At 38.3% G+C, this 25,604-nt stretch overlaps 1 protein-coding gene across 2 annotated transcripts; it reads right to left on the bottom strand.

The window, feature by feature from the left end:
• Positions 1-17,273: 17,273 nt before the first annotated feature.
• Positions 17,274-24,597, bottom strand: LOC116416552. Of its 2 annotated transcripts, XM_031925424.1 has the most exons (5): positions 24,364-24,597; positions 23,161-23,313; positions 22,041-22,735; positions 21,026-21,380; positions 17,274-17,560 (listed from the first exon to the last, which is right to left on the bottom strand). In XM_031925424.1, the coding sequence occupies exons 1-5, from the start codon at positions 24,404-24,406 to the stop codon at positions 17,556-17,558; spliced, it is 1,251 nt and encodes a 416-aa protein (XP_031781284.1). In that variant the 5' UTR covers positions 24,407-24,597; the 3' UTR covers positions 17,274-17,555. The 2 variants fall into 2 exon arrangements, with proteins under 2 accessions (XP_031781284.1, XP_031781285.1); XM_031925425.1 differs by lacking the exon at positions 21,026-21,380.
• Between the last annotated feature and the right edge of the window lie 1,007 nt (positions 24,598-25,604).

The following is a 25,604-nucleotide window of genomic DNA, read 5'->3' on the forward strand; positions in this document are numbered from 1 at the left end:
ATAATACGTTTTTGCTGTTACAATGCCGCTACCCTAAGCGGGTCTTGGGCGTTGTCGTCCAGATCGGACGGGTGGGTGCCTATCACCACTACACAGCGCGTCCTTAGGTTGCGGATAGAGGAACAGCCCCTGAGAAAGAGGTTAGTTACGAATAAATTGAATAAGCAGCCGCGGACAGCCGATAGGAACAGGCGTGGGTGTGATGAGCCCACACTGTCGAACGCATTCATCTAGAAACACTACGCAAGCACCACAACAACAAAAACACTTCACATTATCTCTTATCTCTCAATCTATCTCTTTCATCACACATTACAAAAATGGGCAAAAATCCTGCTGCCGAGGAGGATGAGGGAGCGATGGCAACTGCCCCGAAAGGGGATGTGTAAAATGATTCGTCACCTGGTCTTACGCGGTAACGATGCCAGCGAAGGTGCGCTGCCTTGCAGGGGGGCGTTAGGATGCGAGAATGAAACCGTAGTGTGTCTGACGACGAATTGACAGTGTCCTCGTCAAAGTCGGAAAGCTCTCATACTTAGTTCTAGAGAGGTATGGGGGTTATCACCTCTAGAACGGTGGACTCACCTGCGATCGGAACAGGATCCGAAGCGCGCGGGTTTAACATAACATCATGGCTCAAAAAAATCAAATCCGAACCAAAAGGGACTTAAGGGTCGGAACTTGGAATGTTCGCAGTCTATACAGAGCAGGTGCGTTTAAAGAACTCGTAAAGGAAGCTGATAGGTACAATCTAGATTTGGTAGCAATACAGGAATCGCGATGGCCAGATGGCGGAGTACTAGCATCGGGTAACTTCACGTACCTGTATGGGGCCGGGAGTGGGGGATCTCTAGGCACCGGATTTCTCGTAAGCAAAAGCATCATAAATTCGGTTAAAAGTTACAAATCCGTCAATGATAGGCTCTCGTAAATCATTATCGAAGGTGAATGGTATAGATATGTATTTATTAATGTACACTGTCCTACGGAGGACAAAGAAGAAGAAGCTAAGGATCTCTATTACGAAACATTAGAGTAGGTAATCGACCAGTTCGCGTCTTACGACACAAGAATAGTATTAGGCGATTTTAATGCTAAAATAGGTAGGGAGGAAATGTTTAGGCCTACTATAGGTAAGGAAAGCCTGCACGAAGCCAGCAATGATAACGGTATTAGGGTCATAAATTTCGCGGCGGCAAAAGATCTTATAATCAAAACTACGTGTTTTAAGCACAAGAACATACACAAGGCAACGTGGACATCGCCGGACGGGGCCACACAGAACCAAATTGATCATTTCCTCATTGAAAAAAGACGTCATACTAATGTTCTTGACGTAAGGGCTTACAGAGGGGCAGATAGCGACCCGGACCACTTCCTAGTTGTAGTCAAAATTAAGAGCTAGACTAGTAGCGAATCAAAATAGTAAGCGAGCAAACAAGGTAGAAAGCTTCGATATTGAGAAGCTACGAGATAGAACAGAGCGAATTAGGTACCAGATAGAAATTAATAACAGGTTTCAGGCACTTGAAGAAGCAAACACATCGCCGGAGGGGAATGACGAACCGAATAGCTTATGGGGGGACATCGTAAAAAACGGTAAAAGAGGCCGCGAACAAAGTACCGGGTAAAAAGAAAAAGCCAAAGAGCAAATCATGGTTTGACGAAGAGTGCGAACTCTGGTTTGAAAGGCGCAAAAAGGCTAAATTAGATAGCTTACAAAATAGAAGCGATAGGACCGTAGAAGAGTATTCTAACGTAAGGAAACAGACGAGCGCGATCTACAGAAATAAGAAGCGGGAGTATCAAAAGAATCTTATTAGGAGAATAGAAACTAACAGTAAGGAAAATAACCCCCGCGAAATGTAAAGAGGGATTAACGCCATCAGAAAGGGTTTTAGGAGTAGAGCGCAATTGATGAAGGACGAAAACGGGGACCTCGTAACAAATGACAACGAATTACTGTCGCTGTGGAAAAATTATTGCGATAAATTATTAAACGTGCACGAAAATAGCGAAGAATTAGGGGACGAAATTCACACTGCTGAACCCCACGTGGAGGAACCGAGCTACCAAGAAGTAGAGGCCGCGATTAAAAAACTAAAAAACAACAAAGCCGCGGGAAATGACTCTATGCCAGCTGAGTTACTCAAATATGGGGGCGTCGAGCTCACTTTCAAAATCTATAAACTAGTATGTCCCATCTGGAAAAATGAAACAGTACCCGAAAATTGGAAGGAATCTATCATTATACCGATTTTTAAAAAGGGGGATAAGACAGACTGCAATAACTATAGGGGTATTTCACTTTTAGCAACGTGCTACAAAGTTCTGTCAAACGTAATACAAGCTAGACTCACTCCATTCGCGGAAGATATAGTAGGAGGTTATCAGTCCGGATTTCGGCGCAACAGATCGACGAGCGATCAAATGTTTACCATAAGACAGTTGTTAGAGAAAAAGTGGGAATTTTGCGAAACCATACACCAACTATTTATAGATTTTCAAAAAGCGTACGACTCTATTAAGCGAAGCAAAATGTATCAAATTCTAGTACTTCTCGGTGTACCGAAAAACTCGTGAGATTAATTCAAATATGTCTGAACGGAAGCACGGGAAAGGTCCGAGTAGGCGGTAATGTATCAGAACCCTTCATGATACGCGATGGTTTAAAACAAGGGGATAGGCTCTCTACGGTGCTGTTCAACTTAACGTTAGAGTATGCCGTTAGAAAAATGCAGGTTAGCCAGATGGGCGCAACGCTTAATGGAACAACGCAGATATTAGGCTACGCAGATGATTTGGATATACTGGGGGATTGTAGGGAAACGGTAGCAAGAAACGCGGAAATCCTCATAAAAGCGGTGGAGTATACAGGGTTAGAAGTGAGTGAATCAAAAACAAAGTACATGATTGTGGATAAGCTAGGCATCTGCAGAGGGGAGGAAGATCTCAGAGTTGGGAATTTTACTTTTGAAAAGGTTAGCGAATTCAGGTATCTGGGTACGACCATAAATGATAGAAACGAGATTAATGTCGAAATAAATAAGAGACTCCATTCGGGTAATGCTTGCTTCTACGCCGTGAGTAATTTACTTAAGTCGAGGCTGTTGTCTAAAAACGTTAAAATAAGAATATACAGGACAATAATACTGCCGGTGGTTCTGTACGGGTGCGAAACGTGGGCTCTCACTAAGCAGGCGGACAACCGTTTTAGGGTATTTGAAAGTAAAGTCTTGCGAAAAATATACGGACCTAAGAAAGATGAGGAAACCGGGGAATGGAGGAGACTACACAATGATGAGTTACACAATCTGTACGCGTCACCAAATATTAACAGAATAATAAAATCGCGCAGATTGGGATGGGCAGGGCACGTAGCGAGAATGGGAGACGATCGTACAGCAGCGCGTGTCATGAAGGGCAGTCCGATGGTAACGCGACCTCTAGGTAGACCTAGACGTAGATGGGAGGACAACGTAAAAGCGGATCTAGTAGAAATAGCACGGGTGGGTGTCGATCGGAGAGGTGCATCTTGGGTGGGGTTGACACAAGATAGGGCAGCGTGGAAGGCTTGCGTAGATGAGGCGATGAACTTTCGAGTTCCAAATGCCATGTAAAAAAAAAATAAAAAAATAATACGTTTTTGCAATATATCTTATTTCTATAGGGTTCGGAATCTTGGAATAAAGGCTGTATAAAAAAACAAATATTTTACAAAACAAACAATTTATTTAAGAAAAATAGAACAATTATTATAATGAACATATCTTACATACGAATTTCAGTCTATTTACACAGATGTATATAAAAATATATCAATGAATTTTAAAGATTCATTTATGAAACATCTTAAATGTACATTTTTGGATTAGATCTGTTTAACAGGGTAGTATCTTTTTTGTATAGCTTATTACATTTACGTAACCTCTATATGCAGTGAATTTATTTCTCTCTTAATGATAACGTAATCACTATTCAATATTTTTTAAATTAAACTTGTTACGTTGATAAATACGAATAAATGTTTGTAATTGCTGAACCTCAGTACTATAGAGGTTTATTTTTATAAATTTTACCTTTTTTAAATACTACATTTTAAATTCTAACATAAATTATGAGACAGATTTTTTCTTTTTGTGGTTCATTAGTAAATTGTATTTCTCTAACTAAGTCATCAAATAAAAACCAAATCTTAGAGGGTAATAATATGTAACTTTTATAATGTACAAGTACATTATTTTGGAGTGGTGAATCTCCTTCAAAACAAACAATGCCTTTCAATTCATATGTTTTATTTTTCAATTTTATCTCAATTGGTATTTCATTTAGATCAGTTTTAAAGGATAAAATTTGTCTTCCATTTCGTTGAAAAATTAAGTTATTTTTTTCTTCGTGTAAATATTCTACGTCAATTGCTATGTAACTCTTTAAATGATAATTTATTACAGCAGTTTTAATGTGACATTTTTTGCAGTACATAGTTTTATCATTAAGACAATCACTCAGAAAATTTTCAAGATTTTTGATGCCAATATCAAAGAATTGTTCAGATGACAACGTGAAAGAATAAATATTTTCAGTATTTCTTAGTTTGCAAGTGCTGCAAATACTTTGCGCTACAGTACTAGGAAACGATTCGAGATATTTTGCAAAAGCACTTATAATGTTATCTTGGCATTTTATCACACTTTGAGAATAGCTCGGCTGATCTTTATATGCAGAATGTAAAATTTTGGCTCTATACTCATACAGAAAGCTTGTTGTGTAAAAATTGGTTGCATAATCAACAATGGCTTTTAAAAAACCTGAAGTATTGTTAACTTGGTTACGATTGACATCGATTGTCAAATAGCTATTTTGTACGTATGCTGTAACGAAAATTTCAAATAAGCTGTCGAATGGGCAAGTGTACAAATTTCAGGGTCAATACTGCATTATTTATATTGTAAGTTTTATGCGGAAACCTTAAGCCATTTAAAATCAAGTTACGATTTTCGAAAATGCTATTATCATATGTGAAAGGTGTAGGTGAAGACGTACTGATATTATATTCTTTTTTAAAGTCACATATATGTTCATTAGATAGTTCTAATGATGAAACTGTTGTATTATCGATAGTCGAATCAAGTATATTTTTCTTTTGTTCAAATTTAGTATATACGATATCTTGCAATAAGCCTTGAAGTTCAGGTTCTGGTTTTAATTTAGTTTCATTAGTAAAATTAAGTAAATCTGTTTTTTGATATGTTTCATTACTTATGATTTCTGCATTTTGAGGTGAAGTAATTGGATACGCTCTACTAGAGATGCATAAGTCCTTTAAATTCAAAACTAGTGAGAAATCTTTTTTTTTCTTTTCCACCCCTATCTGTAGGTAGGTGCACGAATGCAAAATTTATCAATGATTTTATTTTCTTACGATCTCTAAGCAAGAACTTTGGTATTGAAATCGGATAGGGTATACGCATTTTAATGTTTTTAAAATGAGTTTCTGACCTAGCAGATGTTGCGACTTCATTCGTACAACCAAAAAAACTCATCATAGTATTTGTCCATGAAGGGAATGTATAATATAAAATTTTAAAATTTTGAATGAAATCTGGGCAATAATAGAAGTTAGCTTTTTCAGAGATCTTAGTTGTCGAACAAGATAGGGGATAACCCCTTTTCAAAAATGTTGTCAATAAATAATGTTAATGAGTCTTTTTCATTGATATACTCATTATCATCTTCATCGTCAAATGCATCTTTGGCTTCAGCTATAGAAATACTATGATCATCAACTGCCTGTAATGCTAAATCATCCAACTCTTTTTTAAAAGTTTTAAACAAATTAACTAGTAATGCTTTTCTTCTAGAACCTTCAGAGTTATCATCAATTACTGTACTGTTAGAAACAATGATAATAGATGTGATGACTTCGACAAATTTTTCAATTGAATCTACTTGACTAAGATAACCTATACACCTTAAATAAAAACTTATAATATTGGGCTTGTAGTTTTTGAAATATTTTCAATATCGCACGGAATTTAATAGATGAGCTACATCTATTCTATAATAACAATCAGGCAAATCTTCAGACCCATTCAATAAAATTTTGTAACAACTCCAGTTGTACGTTTGTATGTCATACTGTTAAAACTTAAAGTTGCCAGTTCAAACGACAAAGGTAAATCTTGATCTTGTAAAATATTCCATAGCTCTACCTGCTTTTCAGACCAATACCAAACATAAAACGGATTAAAACATAATTTTCGAATGTTACAAAAAAGTCTAAATTCTTTTTTAGACATAGACAAGCCTTTAAATTGTTTATACTCAATATATTCATCAATTGCTTCTTGTCTGGCTTTTCTTAATGTCTCAGTTGTATTTAAATCTGGTGGTTCGTAATTTTTCTAGTTCATCTTCTCTATGTTCTATTGCTTTTTTATTTAGTAAAATTTGTTTTACTTTTGTTCTTCTGGGTCCTGAAAGCTTAGACTTCTTTGTATGCGGAATAGAGTAGGTAGAAAATGTTTTTATGGTAAATGTAATATTTTCTCTAAGATTAACAATTGAACAACTTTCTGCCCTGATACTTGATAAACAGTTACCACAAAATCCACTGAATTTGAAGCACCTGTCAATTGTTAAATAATCGGTTTTAATTCCAAATGCACAAGGTAACTGTTTTTCACTAATTATGCTAGATCTAACTGTATGTTGCCATCCTTTCTTTTTACTGAAATCATCATGAAAAATGTCTGTAGCAGGTAAAACTATTTTGAATTCTAAAGTTTCGCAGTTATAAGGGTTCAATGTTTTTTCTTCACAAATGAAATCAGGATCTGTGCTCAATGCATCCTTTCTCTTGATTGCTTGCTTTACTGGCTTCAGGGAAAAACAATGATTTTGTTAATTATTTTTGCATCCATGACGATTGTTATAAACGTATAAATAAATTGATTTAGCAGCCATTTTCAACTCCAGTGTTTTCTTTATCTCCTTCCATACTGAGTCATCTTCGCCTTTTAATTCTCTTTTGTTATTAAAAATAGGAAACTTTTTTAACTCTTCTTCTAGAAATTCAGGTGTTTTTTCAGGTTTTCGAGGCATCCTTATAAGAAAATACGTATATTCATCCTAGAATCGAATGAACTCATTTTAACGATTGTAACACTTAAAAAAGTTGTTAATCTTATTTACATCAATTTACGTCAATCGTATTTGAATTTTTCAACTCATGAGTAGCTTTGATTATTAGACCTAGCTGTAAATACATGCATCAAGAATATAGATGACGTCCATGACCAAGGCACAATCAACGATAGGTATGTATGTAATTTGTGAACACACTCATTTTTCCGATGAAGACGTGTGTATTATAGTAACAATTTCGGCCGCTAGAGTCTCTGATGAAATCCTTGTAACATTTACATCGCGGTCATTAATATCGTTATCATTTACCGTCAGCTAACGAGTTTGTAGCCTCATAGAAATCCGACTTTGGTGTGTTCTAATAATCGATCCCGCGATTTCGTACATATTTGTTAGTGAAGCTTCAATATATGTATGACTTATAATCTCGCTTAAATCGATGTAATATTTCATAACTAGATAGAAAGTAGTATTTATCTTTGTAACGGTTCAACTTTCCCCAGGATGTTGGACAGTCAGTCGGTTCCAGGATCTGGATTGGGGAAAGGGGCAATAAAAGAGTCTGTTCTTATGTTTTTAATGTTAACAAAATGTATTTCCGTAAATAGATAATAGTGATTGGGAATCAGTTGTTAAATCCCGTCTGAAACAGAAATCAATTATGCGCTTGGTTAAGAATATTTCGCCTTTACAAATGGAATTGTTTAAACTAGCGCTGTTAATAATTTACGAAAATATCTACGCGACTTCGCTATTACAATGAGTCGGTGGTTACGGCTACGGTGTTTCGGTACGGTGACGGTATGGCGGATCGGTGATGGGTTTGAAGGTTAGGATTTCAGTCGGCTGCACCGATCCGGGTGACTTGCGTAACAACAATCTCGACCGCCCTGTGTGCACACAGTAGCGGCCAGGATAGTGTAACGGGATTTTGAGGTTATCCCTCGGATTTATGAAGTCGTGTGCGCACGGCTTCACAAATCTTCGTCGCTCGTCTCGTTTCTCTCTTTATCCTGTGTGCGCATAGATATAAAGCGAGTCGTGAGATGTCGGCGTAAGGCTGGCTTTGTTGGTTAGGATTTTTACGGTGGCACCGGGTATAGTCACGTGTGCTCACGTAGACGAGGCTCGATGTCGCTCGGGTGTTCCGGGTTGCCTCGTGTGCTCACGACGGCAATTCGGAGTTTCGGGGTTCGGAGGTACGGGTTTCGGTTCGTCTACCAACTCGTCACGTGTGCTCACGAAACGACTTCGTCGGCGCAGATCTATCTCTCGCTGTTCCCTGTAGTAACGTGTGCGCACGATGCTACTTGGAGTGGTGCTCGAGTAGAACTCTGTCCCGTGTTGCGCTGTCCGCCTTATAAAGGCGCGCGGTGCGGATACGTATGAGCGCGTACGCCGCGCGCGCCACCTGGCGCGTCGTTGCTAAGCTGTTCGTCGGCTGTCGCGCTTTGCGCTCGTGCGGACTCGCCTTGCGGTTGTTGCGCGCGCGCGCTCGCTTCGCTTCGTGCGGACTCGCCTTGTAAATGTTGCGCGCGCGCGCCCATTTCGCGTCGTGTGTATTCGCTCGTTGCGCATGTTTACGTTTATCACGGCCGTCCTCATGTATATTTATATGTGCGAGACTCTTGTCTCGTCACATCTTTATATGCAGATTTAGAAATGGGTAAGAGAGGACCAAAGCCGTTATTTTCGTACAAAGAACGATTGGAAGAGCTACGAAAACACGAACTTTTTTATGATAATGGTAAAGTAAGGACTGAGAGTGATCCAGTTTGGGCATTAATTTGTCAAAATTTAAATAGACACAAAAGTGACAATGAAAAGAAGATCAATGTACGAAACATACAACAATATGTGTATCAAAATAGAAGCCAGATTTTACGAGATTTGCAAATCAATCACGTACCGGTTAACAATGAAATTGATTCTTGCTCACAAAGCAGTAATGCAACAATAACAGCTGATACAGAAAAACTTTTATTATCAATTCAGAACGATGTTTTCTACAAAGCTATCATTAGAGAGTTCTGCGTGTGTCCATTCACAATTTTCGACTGGTCATCAGAAGCTACAGATTTTCTTTCAGATTATTTCTCAAAGAATACACCGTCGATTTTTGGAAAAATGGGATCAATTTGTGAAAATTTTGTTACGCCGGATGGAATAAGTAGTGATAAGATATTCCTGTATTCTCTTGGAACTGCAATAGCTGATGAGTTCATTGCAATATGTCAATTTTCCTCTGAGGAAAGCTCATATTTATTGATATATAGATTTTTCAGTGAATGTTGTAAAAGTGGTTTACGACCACCAACAAAATTGATAGTAGATTACAACGCTAATCATTACACTGCAGCCAATTCGGTGTTTAACGTAAACCTAACCTATGAAAGGTACTTAGTGAAATGTTTTTTATATCTGAAATACAATACAAGTAATTCTGGATTGCCAAAATGTTTAATAAAAGCTAATATGAGGCTTCTCATCCTAAAAGTTATGCAGTGGGAATGTGTCACCAATGTGAAACTAGACACTATTAAATATTTTTATATTTATTGTGTTATTTTATTAAGTTTTCAAAAAATTTAGATGATTTTGAAAATCTTTTGGAAAAAATATTTATTCTCACGTACAGTAAATTTCAAACTAAAAGTACAAGTTCTAGCTTTTCAAACATACAATCAAAAATTTGTGAACTAAAAATCGATTCAATATACCAGAAAAATAATTTGATATGCATGGAAAGTGAATTTAAAAGCATCATGGATCCAGAAAACAATAATTTTAAAATTAAGTATAACAAATGTGAAGAGATTCTTGATTATATTAAAGGCATTTTTATAAAAGCAAAAAATCAGTTCTCGAGTGTCTCTGAGACAGCCAAAAATGAAATAAATGCCTTTTATAATGAAAATTTTTGTAAGTCTATAATAGAGCTTTGTCTGCAATTTGTGGTATGGTCTGACGTTTTCAATGATTTGCCTTGCGATGATCATTGTATCAATGACAACTTTATTACATTATTAGAAAAATATAAAGCAGGGTTTCAAGAACACCACACTAAGATCTTAGCGGAAAAAGTTTTTTATTTATTATAAAAAAAAACTAAAAGTTCCGCAGTTTTTTGCATTGCGTTTGCAAACTCTGCTAACGGATCCGCAATTATGTAAATTTTATAATTATCGATTTTTTAAAGTTACCCGCCTAGTTCACGGAGCTCCCCGACATTTGCCAGAACGAGCGAAGCGTGTGCTGCTGGTCGGGGGGCAGGCATCGAAAACACATGCAAAAATCAAATATAAAGAAATAAACACTGACTCGCAACACCGATAAATCCAAAGCGGCTTTAAGGTTATATACACTAGCTATAGTACGGATCAGCAGACGACAACGCGAAACGCGAAATCGCTAGATTTACGGAGCTCTTATTACTCTATGTATTTCACAAACATTAGTTGCTGGTATAAATATGGATTCGCTATTTCTTGCTGGCAGTCTTATTTGATCATCACACTTATTATTTATTTGGTTACTTAAGTCTATTCCAACTTGATTAAAATAATCATTAATTTCATTCGCTATATTTGTCTTGTTTACTATTTTTTGATTATTTACCACTATACAGTGAGGCGATTGCATTTGTTTGTTGCTTTTGCCCATTTTACTGTTTATGATGGTCCATAGCTGTCTTGGATTATCGCCACTTCTTCTAATCTCATTGTTTTCGAATTTGTATTTAGCATCTTTTATTGTTTTATTCAAATTTTTTTTTAAATTTTTATATTCATGCTTTAGAGTTATATTTCTAGAATTTTTTTTCCATATATTATATAGATTTTCTTTATTTTTACACGATACTAATATTGCTTTAGTTATCCATGTTTTCCTAGGTAATTGTTTATTCATAGTTTTTTGTTACAAGTGGCTTTTCCAACACAGCTATGTATCATTTTTATTAGTTCATCCAAAGCAAGATTTAGATCCTGCAAATGCAAACATGAATTCCATTCTATTTTCTTTGCATAATCCTTTAACTTTCTATAATTAATACAATTTTCTATCTTTTCTTGCTCATTCTGCACTTTAAGCTGATCGATACTTATTACAAGCGGATAGTGGTTGTTAAACGGAGTACATAGTTTATAAGATTCAATGTTAACGTCTCTAGTCTTTGCAAAACGATTATCAATACAAGAACCCGATTCGTTATCTAGAGAGGGTCTTGTTACACCCCTATAGTACGGAATGAATTCCTGTTCAAAGAAATTAATTAAGAATTCCTGACTTATTGATATTGCACGTATATTATTATTTTGTACATTACTTTCTATTATATCTATATTGAAATCTCCTATTATACAGTGGTTTTTGGTTCTAATGTGTTTTGATAGAAATTTTTTTACACTATTAAGAAATTGTGTTTTGGGAACATCATGACACCTGTACATAGCCGAAACTCTTAATGATTCACCTGATTGAAGCTTAAGATCTGAGCTAACAACACTCAATTTATCAATTACTTCTACTTTAGTTTTTTCATAAATATTATTTTTAATATACATAAGGACACCATCTTCCCTATTAATATTACTCTCGTTGTAGCGTAATTTATACCCATGTAATTGATAGAAATGAGGGTGCTGTACGATCCATGTCTCCGTACAGATTATCACACATGGCTTTTTTGACATACTTTCTACCAATGGTTCTAGTTTTTCAAAATTTGCATTGAGACTTCGTATATTCACACATAAAATTAAATTTTTCTTCTTCACGATTTTCCTGATTTGAGTTCTCTGATGTTTTCTACTTCACACTCTGCCTTGCATACTTCTTCAATGTTAATATCCTTATCCATGGTTAATTTTTGTTTCTTCCTTTATTTGGTATATTATCGTTGAGTGTGTTAATCGAGGCTGTTGACATCCCGATATTTCTCCATCCCGCTGCTTTAACTGTCGTGGCCCCTGCCATGCCGCCATATCTTGGTAATATAGGTTGCATTGTATAGTCGGTAAAGTCAATAAACTTTCTTATCTTGGCTTGCAAAATTTTGCATTCGTGGCTGTCTGTTGCCATATATTCTGTCTTGTATTCTGTATTGTATTTACTATTACTGTATATACAATTCGGACATTTCATTATGTTTCCTTGTCTTTCACACTCTCTAGTTGTATGGTTGTCCGTACACTTAAAACAGATAGGCCTCTATTATTGCATTTCAGACCATTATGTCCAAATCTGCCACACTTGAAGCATGGTTTAATATTGTAATAATCATAAACTCTGCAATTTTGATATCCTACAAATAGTTTATTATTGCTTTCTCTGACACTTTGATACAATTCTGCTGGCCAATTAACGATGTTTGCAAGTTAGTCTTGTTGTTCTTATATGTATGTAGAACTATACATTTTTTTGAAAATTTACTAAAGTTTCTTTCATTTATATCTTCTTCCAATTTTTTATCATCTAGGTTTTCAAAATTATTAATTCCAACTACTTTTACATTTGAATTTTCTACTTTTTCTTTATTCACTTCACATTCATCAGCTAGTTTTTTCTTTAATATGCTAAAAGCTTTACTTGTACTTTCTTAATTCAAACAATTAACAATCACTTCATCCTTTTTCTTGTGAACTTTTTTGGTCTGAATTGTCTTATCCTTATTTGATTAGTGTGCTACAAACAAGTTTATCTGATCAATGGTTTGTGCTGATTTGTTTTTTATTATTATGCTAGGTACCCTTTTTGACCTGGTACTAGTTTTTAAATAAGACAAAAGTTTTATTTTTCACTGTATTTGTGTCACTTTTTTGTTTCTCCAGTAAATCTCTTAGCATCTTGTTTTTTTTTCTGTTAATTCTTTATTTAGTTCTCTTAACAGTGAATTTTCTCTTTTCAAACTATTCTCATATACTTTTCCTTCTTCTTTATCACTGATGATTTCTAAATTATCGAGCAATTTCTTTCAAGGTTCCGAGTTATGGTTTGATTTTATCTGAGCGACTATATGTTTCGCATCATTATTCAGCGTTTTTTTACTTATATTTGAGGTTAGATCTAGATCATGATGTTCGTTGCATATTCCCAATACACTACTTAATTTAATCGCACCATCTAATCTTGCAAAATCACTTGTGTGCTACACACTTTCACAAATTAGACACACAACTGTTTTCACTTCTATTTTATGATCACATTTGTAATAAATTGTCGCTTGAGCACACGACGAGCCTGCGCTCGTTTCCGCCATGTCGTCGATTTAACATAAAACTTTTCAAACAAAGCTTGCTAATAAAAAACCGAGTCTGTAGCGCCGTAGTGTTAGTACACTTTTTCGATAAAGAATGATTTACAAAAAGTGACCAGGTCATGAAACATTTCACATAAATTACATATAAGTATAAAATAATAATAAATATTTATGTTTATGTGATTTTTTTTTTGGTAGTTGATTAGAAATAAAGTATATGTGTATACATATATCAAAAACGCAGTAAGCTTGGGCCAGATGTGTCGGAAGCTGTAAATTATAATCTTTTTATAGAAATATGGCAAATATTTTATTTGTATTTATAATCTGAATTATTTTTTTAATCATATGCGCCACATAGATACATATGTATGTTTTACATATATCATTGGTACAAGATTTTCGATATTATCGATATCGAATTCATGTACAACATATCGTAATAACTTTAGTAAAAGATTTAATATTTAAATAAAAACAAATATTTGTCTTTTCCTTAGTGGCTTCTACGAGTGACAGATGAAGACTGGCATACGTTTGACTTTTCACTACTGTCGCCTTTGTCTTTCGCGTCGTCTGCATAAATCACCATAAACCATAAACGACCAAAAGTGTCTAGGTTAACGAATTAACCACTGCTTGAATCTTGGCTTAAATCTTGTTATTGATGTTTATTGATTTTTAGTAATAGAGAACTTAGGTGGGAAATTCTATTAAGTCCGACATGTAGAATAATTCCGATCATTAATCTACACGTATTTTTCTTGTGTGTGTTTGTGTGACGTCACAAATACGGTCGCGTTATCCTCTTACAGTATAACTATTTGTTCCGTGCAAATCGTTGGAGGGATGGACTGGCGCTACCAGGGCGCCACCAGCTTCAAACAAAGCGAATATCAGGCAGAATTTCGTGATCATATTTGCGCTTTGTCTTAATTGAACTTGCTGATGTACTTAGGTTGGTTGGTTTTTGGGGGTTTAAGCTTTTTCTATTAATTGTCGTCGGCTAAAACTCGTTGTACATGGGATAGTTAGGTTTACGAGCTTAGCCATTTGGAATTGTTATTTATAGATTGTTGATTTGTTGATTTTAGTGTTGTTTATTTTTTAAAAGTTGTATTTTAATGGATATTTTTCGTTTTTTTATAAAATTTATAAAAAATTATGTTTTTATCGATATTATCGATTTGATATGATATTCTTCTTAACGATATCCAAACGATATTAAGATGCCCGATATTTTTCGAGATCGATATCGATATTTGCTTAATATCGTATCGTATCGATATCGTGAAGCTTGTTACGTAAATATACCGTCCGCCATACTAGAAGCGTGAATATTCAAAATAAAAGAATAAAATCTATTTGCTAATATAACTGACAATCTTTCCTCGATGTTTTTCCACATGAATCCGAGAGTCGCACTTTTACTGCCTTTACGATCCTTTTTGCCACCCGTCATAAAACGTACGCAGGGATTTTCCCAAGCGCACTAATCCTTAGGACCTCAGCACCCGAGCCCTCTGCCTGCAGCACATCTGGGTCCTTACCCCCCCCCCCCCCCCCGCTTTCTCTCTCTCTCTCTCTCTCTCTCTCTCTCTCTCTCTCTCTCTCTCTCTCTCTCTCTCTCTCTCCCAAAAACTACTTGGTGTGCAGCCGAGGATGAAGCTGCTTGGATCTCAATCTACATCTAAGCTTCCACCCGGAATGATCTACCTTGTCCCGTACTATTTCCCGTACACACTTTTAATGCGGCCTATTGTCGGTCTCAAGCCCGAAGAAAACGCAGAGAGAAAGTGTTGTTAATAATTGTAAAATCGTCCTCATTTAACAAATCATAATCGCGCGCTTGAAATCGAATTATAAGTACTAAAGACGAAACGAACCGACGTTATATTCCCGGACGCGGAACGCGGGAGGAAACCAGACGTTTCAAACTCTAGGCTTAGCGCGTAAATACCCGCCGCCAATTAAAATCGAATCCGAGCTGGCGATCCGAGGAATCGTAATCCACAAAAATTAACCGACCCTTCATATTAATCCGCGCGGCTACACACACACTCTCTCTCTCTCTCTCTCTCTCTCTCTCTCTCTATAAGAAAAAAAGTAAATTGCTCATTAAGAGAGAAAGCCCCTCGCGCGCTACTTTCTTTTCACATCCCGGGAATCGAGGGAGAGGCGCAGGCGACACCGCGTGATTGGAGCATCGTCGCCTTATTTCATCTTCGAGTCGTTGGGGGATACACAGTACGAGTTATATAGTATGTGCTATACAGGGACGAGGGGTGCAGTATGTGAGAAAAAGACAGCGGCGCCCGCGTTCTCTATATGAAGTTCCTTGCAGTAATTAAATTCTCCGCGAGTAAACTCAACGACAGATATTGCACTGACCGCGCGCGCTTGTCATTGATGATTGAGCCCACGTGTCCGTCTCGGGCGCCTGCGGCGCCTTTGACTCCCACTCGTGCTCAATCATCCCCGCTTGAAAAAGCCAACTTTCGCCCCTAGTTGTGTAATGTACTATTGTATGTATTTTATGTAAAGATTTTAAACTATTAGATATAAAATTTCACATGCACGAATAAAATTGTAAAACTTTACGTAATATTTCAGATAAAATTTTACGTAAAGATTTACAATTTAATTGATTTATGTAAAATTGTACACGAAAAAGTTCAATCTGGTGTGAATATTTTTAACAGGGTATCATTACAATCCCTAAAATGTTTTATATACACAAATCAATGGTCATTAAAATTCAACATTACTGTTTGCTGCAGCAGATCAATAAAAGTATTCGAATGAAACTGACTAGTTTTATGTAGATTATGCAATGGACGAATCTAAAAAATTGATCTGTTTCATAAAAATACGAATTTCTTCTATACAGCATGGTCAGTATATTGAAAATATCATCCGATAACACAACCGGTAATTAGAAAAAGAAAAAAGACGATGTTTCCTCTCATCATCAAGTCTTACCCCATTACAGTTTGATGAATTTATCAACAATATCAAGTGGCGCGGGAGCGCCACGAAGGCGAGTTTGAGAAGCAGACGACGCCGCGGCGCCCGTGACACTATTTACTTCTATATTGGTATCTCGAATTTTCAATTAAGGAAATAAATTATTTATCATTCATGTACCCAGCTAATTTTGATAAATGTTTATACTGGTATGCCAAACTATGATTTTAAACCAAAATATCAGCAATAAACCAGCTTTAACATAATAAACAAATATGCAGGTGAACAAAAATGCTGAAATCACTCGCTTAATTTTTCTTCAGCCCAAAAAGTGGTAAGACCGTTAAGTTAGCTGCGTGCAGTTTTACCGAGTGGTTAGACTGTGAAGTTGGCCGCACAAGCAATGAATTATAAATGTGTGCTCCGTAGTATTCGGTGTTTTGGTGTAAAAATCTTTCAAGGAAGGTGTCTAGATAAATAGGGTGGCTGATGACGACGTCTAGGTGGTGCGCTTCGTGGTTTTTGTTGTCTAGGTAAATAAATCATACGATGACGGCGTCTAGGTGTACAGGGTGGCCGATAACGAGTTCTAGGTAGTTCGCGCCGTGGTTCTTTGGTGTCTAGGCGTAGAAATAATTCGAGGGTGGTGTATATCAGAACTATCAGTGATCTCATGTTAGTGATAAAAATGTTACAAAAAAGCTTTGATCTAAAGGTGCTAAATATGCTTATATTTTATTTCTACGACGTCGAATATGAAATACTCAAAAAAATTTACTAAAAAGGATTGAAATCTCTAAAAAAAATTAACTTTTAAAAAAGTAAAAAGTTAGGCAAGTGTCGGTATATAGGGATCCGGACGCGATAAGGTGGCACGAAATAAAGAAGCAAAGACAGAGTATCAAGTAATAGAGCGTAGCGTAACTTTATTATTAAAGGTTAAACTTAGACAGAGCGGGACAAGAGCCGAAGGCGTGCGTGCAGCTCGACTATCTCGTAGAGAGTGAGGCGGCGAGCGGAGAGCGCCGCCGAGCTCAGCGCCGTATCACGTGGTTTTTGGCGGCGAGCGCTTCTAGAGTCGCTGCGACGCGAGGGATCTGCCGTCGGTGTCGGGGGAGATCGTGCACATATTCCAACACTCCCTCCCGATTGTCCTCGACATCGTTTCCAGGCTGACCCTTAGTTATTCTGTAACATGAAAGATCTGTTAATTTCCTAGCAATAATCTGGATAATTTGTTATGGCTATCAGAGGGCAAAGGCTTGGTAAAGATATCCGCTCTTTGCTCCTTTGATTCTATCCATTCTATTTTTACATAATGTAACTTGACACACTGCTTAACATAGTCCTCATACACTCCAGCCATGTGTCTCAACTTATTACTTCCATCCATCTTTGTGCAAGCGACTGCTGCTTTATTATCACACCATAAGATGATTGGAAAGTATGTCATTTTTGGAATCACTTTCAGAGATAAACTTATGCTAATTGATTCCCTACAAGCATCACCCATTGCTACGTATTCAGCTTGACAAGTTGATAAAGCTACGTAGCTTTGCTTGTGGGTTCTCCAGGCTATTGCATCTCCGTACAGCGTAACTACATGTCCGCTTGTCGTGAGCGAGTCTTTACAATCTGCAAAACTTGCATCTGAGAATGTTTCCATTCCGTCCTTCAGGCCTTTGTAGGTCAGCTGCCAATTCTTTGAGTAAGCAATGTACTTGAATACTCTTGTTACCATTTTCCAGTCGTGTTCAGTCGGATTTTGTTGGTGTCTGCTTAACATATTGACTGCGTATGCCAAATCTGGCCTGGTGCCGGACATCAAGTACATGAGAGATCCAACCACTTCTCTGTATCCACGCTGGTTTATAGCTTTGTCATTTGTTGATTCTTCCTCTCGTTGTTTTCGTTGTCTGTTCAGCACTTGATTTGTTACCATGGGGGTTGATTGACTTTTAGCTTGTGCATATCCAAATTTCGTTTGCATCTTATTTATGAATTTAATTTGGTCCAGTTTTATGGTCCTTTCCTTACTGTTTCTTGTTATAGTGATTCCCAAGAACTCTTTAGGTTCACCCAGGAATTTCATATCAAACTTTTTACTCAGTTCTTTCTGTATTTCTCTCATCTTTGGCTCGTCATTGCCTGTCAGCAATATGTCGTCAACATACAGCAGCATGATTATGCGGCTTTTGTCTTCGGCGTATATGAACAGGCATGGATCTCTACTGTTCGCTTGGAATTTTAGTTGTTTAGCGAATTCTGAAAAGTGTTCATTCCAATTCTTTGGACTAGTTTTCAAGCCATAAAGAGATTTGTGAAGTTTCCAAACTTTCGTTTGTTTCTGATTTTCGTATTCTTCAAAACCGTCTGGTATTTCTAGAAATATATCCTTTTTTATAGGGCTGTGAAGAAACGCTGCTTTTACGTCCAGTTGCCACAGCACATAGTCGTGTTTATTAGCAATAGTCAGTACAGCTCTTACTAGTGCAAGTCTTGACACTGGTGCGTACGTTTCACAAAGATCATACAAATTTGAATCCTTAAAACCTCGTATGACAATTCTTGCTTTGTAGTCGGGGTATTTTGTTCCACTGTCTTTACGTTTGAATACCCATCTCGAATCCAGGATGTTTAACTTTTTACCGTCGCAGCTAGTTCTACTGACTACTTCATATACTCGGTTTTTCTGAAGTGCTTCTCTCTCTTTGTTTATGGCTTCTTGCCATCTATCTGCTTCTGGTGATGATACAGCTTCTCGGTAAGATTTTGGATCCCCATTAATACCTGTCAGTAGTGTATACAATTCATATTCACTTAGGCCTTCAATTTTATCCTGCATTTTTTCTGATTCTGACGTACCAAACGTCATCAGTGCATCTGGGTCGTATATGTTTAGACCTTCTGTTTCACCCTGTGCTTCTTCAGCTGATACAATTTTCTTACTTTGAGTCTGCTTCCGAGTCACTGGTCTGTGATTTATTTTTGAAATAGGTTTCATGGCTGTTTTCTGATTTTCTTTACGTGGTCTACCCTTTTTCTTGGGTGCCTTAATCACCACTTCCGGTTGATCTGGGCTTTCTTCGTCGAATTCAAAAAGCCAGGTTTCTTTATTCAGAATATCGTTTGTTATTGTCCAATTCTTTATATCTTCGGGCTTGTAAATATCTCCAAATACTTTGCTTTCGATGAATTGCACGTTCCTGCTTTCGTATACTTTACCATCTTCTGGGTTTAGTAACAAGTATCCTGTGTCAGTATATCCTACTAACACTGTTTTATTCGAGAGCTTATCGAACTTAGTTTCCTGTTGTCCTTGGACCTTGGTAAAAGCTACACAACCAAATCTCTTAATCTGATTTATGTATGCTTTTGATTCTGGGTTGATCATTAGCAAAGGTGATTTAAGACCAATGGACTTGTGAGGCGTCAAGTTATATAGGTAGGCCGCTGCTTTTACAGCCAGATCCCAGGCATTTGCTGGTAGTCTAGAATCGTACATTAGGGCCCTGGTGATTTTCTGTATGGTTTGATTGTAGCGCTCTGCTATGCCGTTTAACTGTGGAGTGTATAGACAAATTGTTCTGAGTTCAGCACCATATTTATCCAATACCTTCTGTGTCTTTCCACTGGTAAATTCTGTTCCTTGATCACAGTCTAGGTAGCAGAATTTTTCATCTCTTCCGCATATATTTCTACATTTCACGACGAAGTCATCTATGCATTCGGCGGCGTCCGACTTTTGCTTAACTGGGTAGGCCATGGCAAAGCGTGAATAATTATCTACTAATACAACTATGAACCTACAGCCTTTCGGATGGGTAGCCGGTGTAATCGGTCCCATAGTATCAGCACTGACCCGTTGCAATGGTTTCTTGGCCATCTCTTTGTTATTATCGAATTTCGGTCTATTCATTTTTGCTACTTTGCATATTTCGCAATCTTTCAAACACACACCATGATCATTTTCTCGGAATTGTTTAATGTCGGGGTATAATCCTTTCAGAAGCTTTATTTTATTCAGAGCCGTATGTCCTAATCTAATGTGCCATAAATTAATGGTATTTATTATGGTAGATTCGTCACCGTTTTCTTTCCTTTGATTTGCTGAATCTATGACTGGCTTTTCATCAGCGAATGTCACCTTTTTCTTAACAATCTTTTCATTGCTTTCATGGGCAATTAGCGCACCCGAGGGCATCTTTTGTATGTTATCTAATTTTGGCTTTAAATCGATTATCCAGAATGGATTCTCAAACTTTCCTTCTAGAATCTTTTCTCTCGTATTTGGTTCGTAAACGTTTATCGTTTTGTTATCTAAATACACGCACAGGCCCTGATCTGTAAAGCGTTTGAGTGACAGCAGGTTTTTTCTCACATTTTCTGCGTATACAACATTATCTAGTTTTATTACGTTACCGTTAGATAGTTCGAATTTAACTTGGCCTTGATTGGTTGCGGTTATGTTAGATCGTTTGTCTTTATTGGCACAGCCTATTACGCGCTCAGTCTTTTCGTGCAGCTGAGTCAATATGAATTTAGAATTTGTCATATGATCTGTCGCGCCTGAATCTACGATAAATTTTTGCGTCTCGTCGTCCCATTCATTCAGACTCACATTCATGCATACTGAATCAGTATTGGTCGTACCTTTTGCAGGAGTGCCAGGTCGTCTGAAAGGTGACTTTGATCGAGATCTGCTATGCTCTCTCCTCTGCTTTCTCTTTGGAGAGATACTTCTGTTGCGATCAGTCGCTCTCTTTCGTGGTGGCCCTTTCCGTGGTTCAATGCAGTCTACGGCGATGTGCCCGAACTTATTGCAGTTAAAGCACTTAGGCTCGTCGTGCTTGCAGTCCTTGGACAAGTGCGCCGTGCTACCACATCGCTCGCACCGTTTGTTGGGCCTTTCCCTACTTTTGGGTCTTTCATCAGAGGAACGGTTTCTTTCCTCTGCGAATCCGAGCAGGGCTGATTTTTCTGGGGTTCTCTGCTTCGAGTTGTCAATCTGGAAAATTAAATCTTTTAGTTCATTGTAAGTATATTTCCTGCCCGTACCATGGCTTGAAACGTTCTCTGCCGTAATGATCTCTGGGTAGGCTTGCTCTACTGCGTTGAACAGTAGACTTTTCTTTGCCGTATCGCTCATTTTTTCTATGCCTTCATTACTTTCATACTTTCTTACGAGGTCTTCAAACCTCAAGCAGAAGTTAAAGGCCGTTTCTTTATCTTTGTTGAGCTTTAAGTTGAAGAGTCGTTTCTGGGCTGTATGAGCATTAATTCTCAATTCATTCTTTTTAATTTCTTTAATCTTATCCAGTAATTCAACTGGATCTTTTATGTTCATCGTGTATAGGTGATACTTATCATCAATTCTGTTCAGAATTATCTCGCGTATGATATTCTTATCGTGTTCGAGTTCATCTGGACAGATCAGACTTTGATTGTTCTTTTCGAAGACGTAGAACAGTTTTCGCGACTTTAGCTCTGAGAATAAGAAATCCTCAAAGGGGGCAAATTCCGAATCTAATTTTAACTTGTACATTCGCGTGATGTTAATCTGTTTCAATTTTGCGTCATTTATACTCGTGTTACCTGAGTTCATTGACTTGAACAAATTCAGCTTATTCAGTTGCGTTAAGTCTTGATCAGAAAAACGTCTACTTACATTCAAATCGTCGAGCGCGATTCCAAGACGTTCGGCGGATTCAACGCGCCAATCTTTATATGGCGACTGTTCTCTCCTTACTTCATTTTTCTCGTTCCATTCGTACGAGTCGGCCACTAGTGTGGACGAGCACCTGGGTTCAGCAGGTCCGAACTCCCTTGGTCCAGGAGCCAAGAGCGTGAGCGGATTGCGGTTTGCTGGTCGAAAGCCACGTCCGCGTCCTCGTGGATGCAGCTTGATCGGTTCTGCCGGGCGTGTACAGCTGACGATGCTTGGCTTGTTGTTGGCTGAAAGAGTTGGCTTCTCCTGCCAATCTTTTACTGCCTGTCCATCCTGCCCTCTGAGCTTCAGACTATCAACGGACCTCATCAGTTGCTGTACATCTCCGCTGATCTTGGTTGTGAACCTTTCGAAGTTTTGATTCATCTTAGCATTCTCCTCCACGAGGGACTTCATTCCTTCTACCAGCCTTTCGCTGAGCTTGACTTGAGTCATGGTGCTCTCACGCAACAGCTTGGTGATCTCATTCATGCTGTATGTCTGGTCGTCATCCCTGGGCGTGGACGTAGTGGCTCCTGCTCTCCCTGCGTCGCTGTAGTGGCTTACGGGTCCTCTCAACCCTACCACTCGATCCTCTGTAGCTTTCAACACTTCCAGGAGTCTGGCTGCTTCTTCCAAACTGAGGATGTTCATGTCTGTAAATATACAAAAAACGTTAGTCTGCGGTTGAGAGGATACCCCTGCAAAGCTCCCTATACTTTGTGCACAAGTATCGGGCCACCTTGCTGTCGGTCCAGTCACTTTTCGACAAAGTTCCCAAACCGACTTAGTCTCTTTTTGCGGAATGTGTGCCTAAGCACGGCTCCCACAGTCCGAGACCCACTAAGCACGAGAGCAGGTTTGGCAGATCTGTGTGAGGGTCTAGTTTTTGAGCGTGGGACAATGACTAAGTATCTGTACGTGCGCACGTACCAAGTCACATTCGTGGGTTCGTGTTAAACCTCTCACAGATCCGCACAGACTTCGTGTCGTACGTTACGTTGGCTAGTAGCCCGTCAAACTTTCCGTACAAGTGTAGACTTACATATAAATATTGTTATTTATGACTTTACTTCATTACCTAGTTGGAGTGTTTCATCCCTAGAATTCATTAACCAAACGCCTCCGCCGTAGAGTTGAAGATAGAAACTCTCATTTGGTTCTTTGTCCTTCAGGTCGTAGTACTCCAGAATCTTGGCGCGTATGTCATCCCAGTCAGTACTTGTGCTACGTGCTGTCGAAAGATTTTGTAATTAATATTCAAACTTAATTTATTTTGATAAACCAGAGTCGTTGTGTTGAATTAATTCTTCGCTTAATTTATTGCAGAGTGAGCTCGCGCACCAGCAGCCCCACCTGCGCGGTGTCTGTAAACAGTGCAGCTCGCAGGCAGACTTACACTAGATGCGAAAGCCGACGTTCGCGTTTATCGCGTTAAATTTCTTTATAGATGATTTTCTGCTAGTTTAATACGTTAAATGATTGCTTAGTTTACCCATGCATCAGCAGCCCCACCTGCGCGGTGTCTGTAAACAGTGCAGCATGCAGGCAGACTTGCACTAGATGCATAGGTGTGCGTTTAAGAAATTCAAAAATTGCCGCGCAACAAGTGAGCGGTCACGTGAATTCGTGTGCGCTTGCGCACAATCTTGTATTGACTTCGCTTTACGTTTGAGTTGACTCAGCGCGAACTTTTTGTGCACGTATGTATGTGTGCGCGTCCGTGTATCGTTTCCGCTACGTGTGGTTGTAATGACCGCAACTCTCCCTCCGTTTTCATGCACGCGCGTGTTAACCTATTACGAGCCAGGTTAAACTAGCGTCGTCTTTTTCTGCGTGCGCCTGAACTTGCGCGTCGTCGTCGTGAGCCGAGAGCGCGGCAACGGCGGCTCTCCCTCCGTTCCGTATAGCTTACGTGCAGGAGAGAGATGAGGCGGCCATGTTGGCTCGGTTGCCTAGCAACCCCCCTTTCTTTCGCCTGTTGCTTCGTACCGGGAATTTTTACCGCGCGTTTCTGTTCGTTTGAACTTCTCGGAAATGCGTTTTTGTTTTGGTCGACTTTCTTTGTTTAAGCGCGTTCGGATTTTCGAGTTCTGACAAGCCGAACTGATGCAACACTGATTCGCGCCTTTCTCTTTTCCGCGATTTTCGCGCCTTTTCTTTTCTAATGCGGCTTTTTATCTCGCGATTTTTATTTTTCACTTCACTTTTCTTATACACTCGCGTACCGCTGATTTTACTTCACGAGTTTCATAAGCACGTTTTTATTTTTATGCGTACTTACGTGCAGTTTGCGGGTTTGCCCATTTGTAGGATTTTCCGGCCATCGTGACTTTTGCCTTTGTTTTGTTCACCGTTTACCAGGGAATCGAGTGCTGACCTTCAGGCTCTGGACAGCGGGGCGTGTTGCTTGTTGGCTGCGTGACTTCCTTCTTTTGTCTCTCAGCTTAGGTCGTTCTCGTGTCTTTGTACAGGTGTCAACTCGTCTCGACTTCTCTTGGCTTTTCTTCTATTTTTTTTTTTTTTTTTCGTGTCACTTTTCACTAATTCGCGCAGTGGAAGCGTGCTGGGCCCATAACCTGTCGGTATATAGGGATCCGGACGCGATAAGGTGGCACGAAATAAAGAAGCAAAGACAGAGTATCAAGTAATAGAGCGTAGCGTAACTTTATTATTAAAGGTTAAACTTAGACAGAGCGGGACAAGAGCCGAAGGCGTGCGTGCAGCTCGACTATCTCGTAGAGAGTGAGGCGGCGAGCGGAGAGCGCCGCCGAGCTCAGCGCCGTATCACGTGGTTTTTGGCGGCGAGCGCTTCTAGAGTCGCTGCGACGCGAGGGATCTGCCGTCGGTGTCGGGGGAGATCGTGCACATATTCCAACAGCAAGTTTGATATATTTCGCAACAAAATTACAGATTGAAAAGTACTAAGATCAATCAAACAAAGTCAAGTTTATTATATTTAATCGTGATGAAGCAAGGAACAACTCTCAAGATAATTACTACGTAACTTGCCATGCCCGTTTCATTGTACTTATGGTGTTTGTATAACGTTCTAATACATAAAAGGAAATTTTAGTTGTTCACCAATAAACAAAATTAAACGGGCATGGCAAGTTACGTAGTAATTATCTTGAGAGTTGTTCCTTGCTTCATCACGATTAAATATAATAAACTTGACTTTGTTTGATTGATCTTAGTACTTTTCAATCTGTAATTTTGTTGCGAAATATATCAAACTTGCCTAACTTTTTACTTTTTTAAAAGTTAATTTTTTTTAGAGATTTGAATATCTGCATACTTTGTGTGTGTATGTACTGTGTCTATGTGTGTGCATGTATGCGTGTTCATCATCGAACCTTTAAATATCGGCGAGTGCCTTATGTGAAAAGCAAAGCGTTTCGCTTTTAGCGATGTTTTTAAGATGATTTTTCTGGTAATGTATATCTTTAAAAAAAATTAACTTTAGAAAAAGTAAAAGTTTAGGCGAGTTTGATATATTCCGCAACGAAATCACAGATAGAAAAG

Source organism: Nasonia vitripennis (genome assembly GCF_009193385.2).
Source record: "Nasonia vitripennis strain AsymCx chromosome 2 unlocalized genomic scaffold, Nvit_psr_1.1 chr2_random0010, whole genome shotgun sequence".
In the NCBI taxonomy this organism is placed as follows: domain Eukaryota; kingdom Metazoa; phylum Arthropoda; class Insecta; order Hymenoptera; family Pteromalidae; genus Nasonia; species Nasonia vitripennis.

Excerpts from the sequence above, each read along its gene's own strand:
- LOC116416552 (XM_031925424.1), bottom strand. The coding sequence starts at position 24,406 with ATGGCCGGAAAATCCTACAAATGGGCAAACCCGCAAACTGCAC. Across the intron at positions 23,314-24,363 it reads GGCAAACCCGCAAACTGCAC|CACGTAGCACAAGTACTGAC; the intron begins GTAAGTACGCAT and ends ATCTTTCGACAG. Across the intron at positions 21,381-22,040 it reads TCGCGCTCGACGATTTGAAT|ATTGACAACTCGAAGCAGAG; the intron begins GTAAGTAGACGT and ends TTAATTTTCCAG.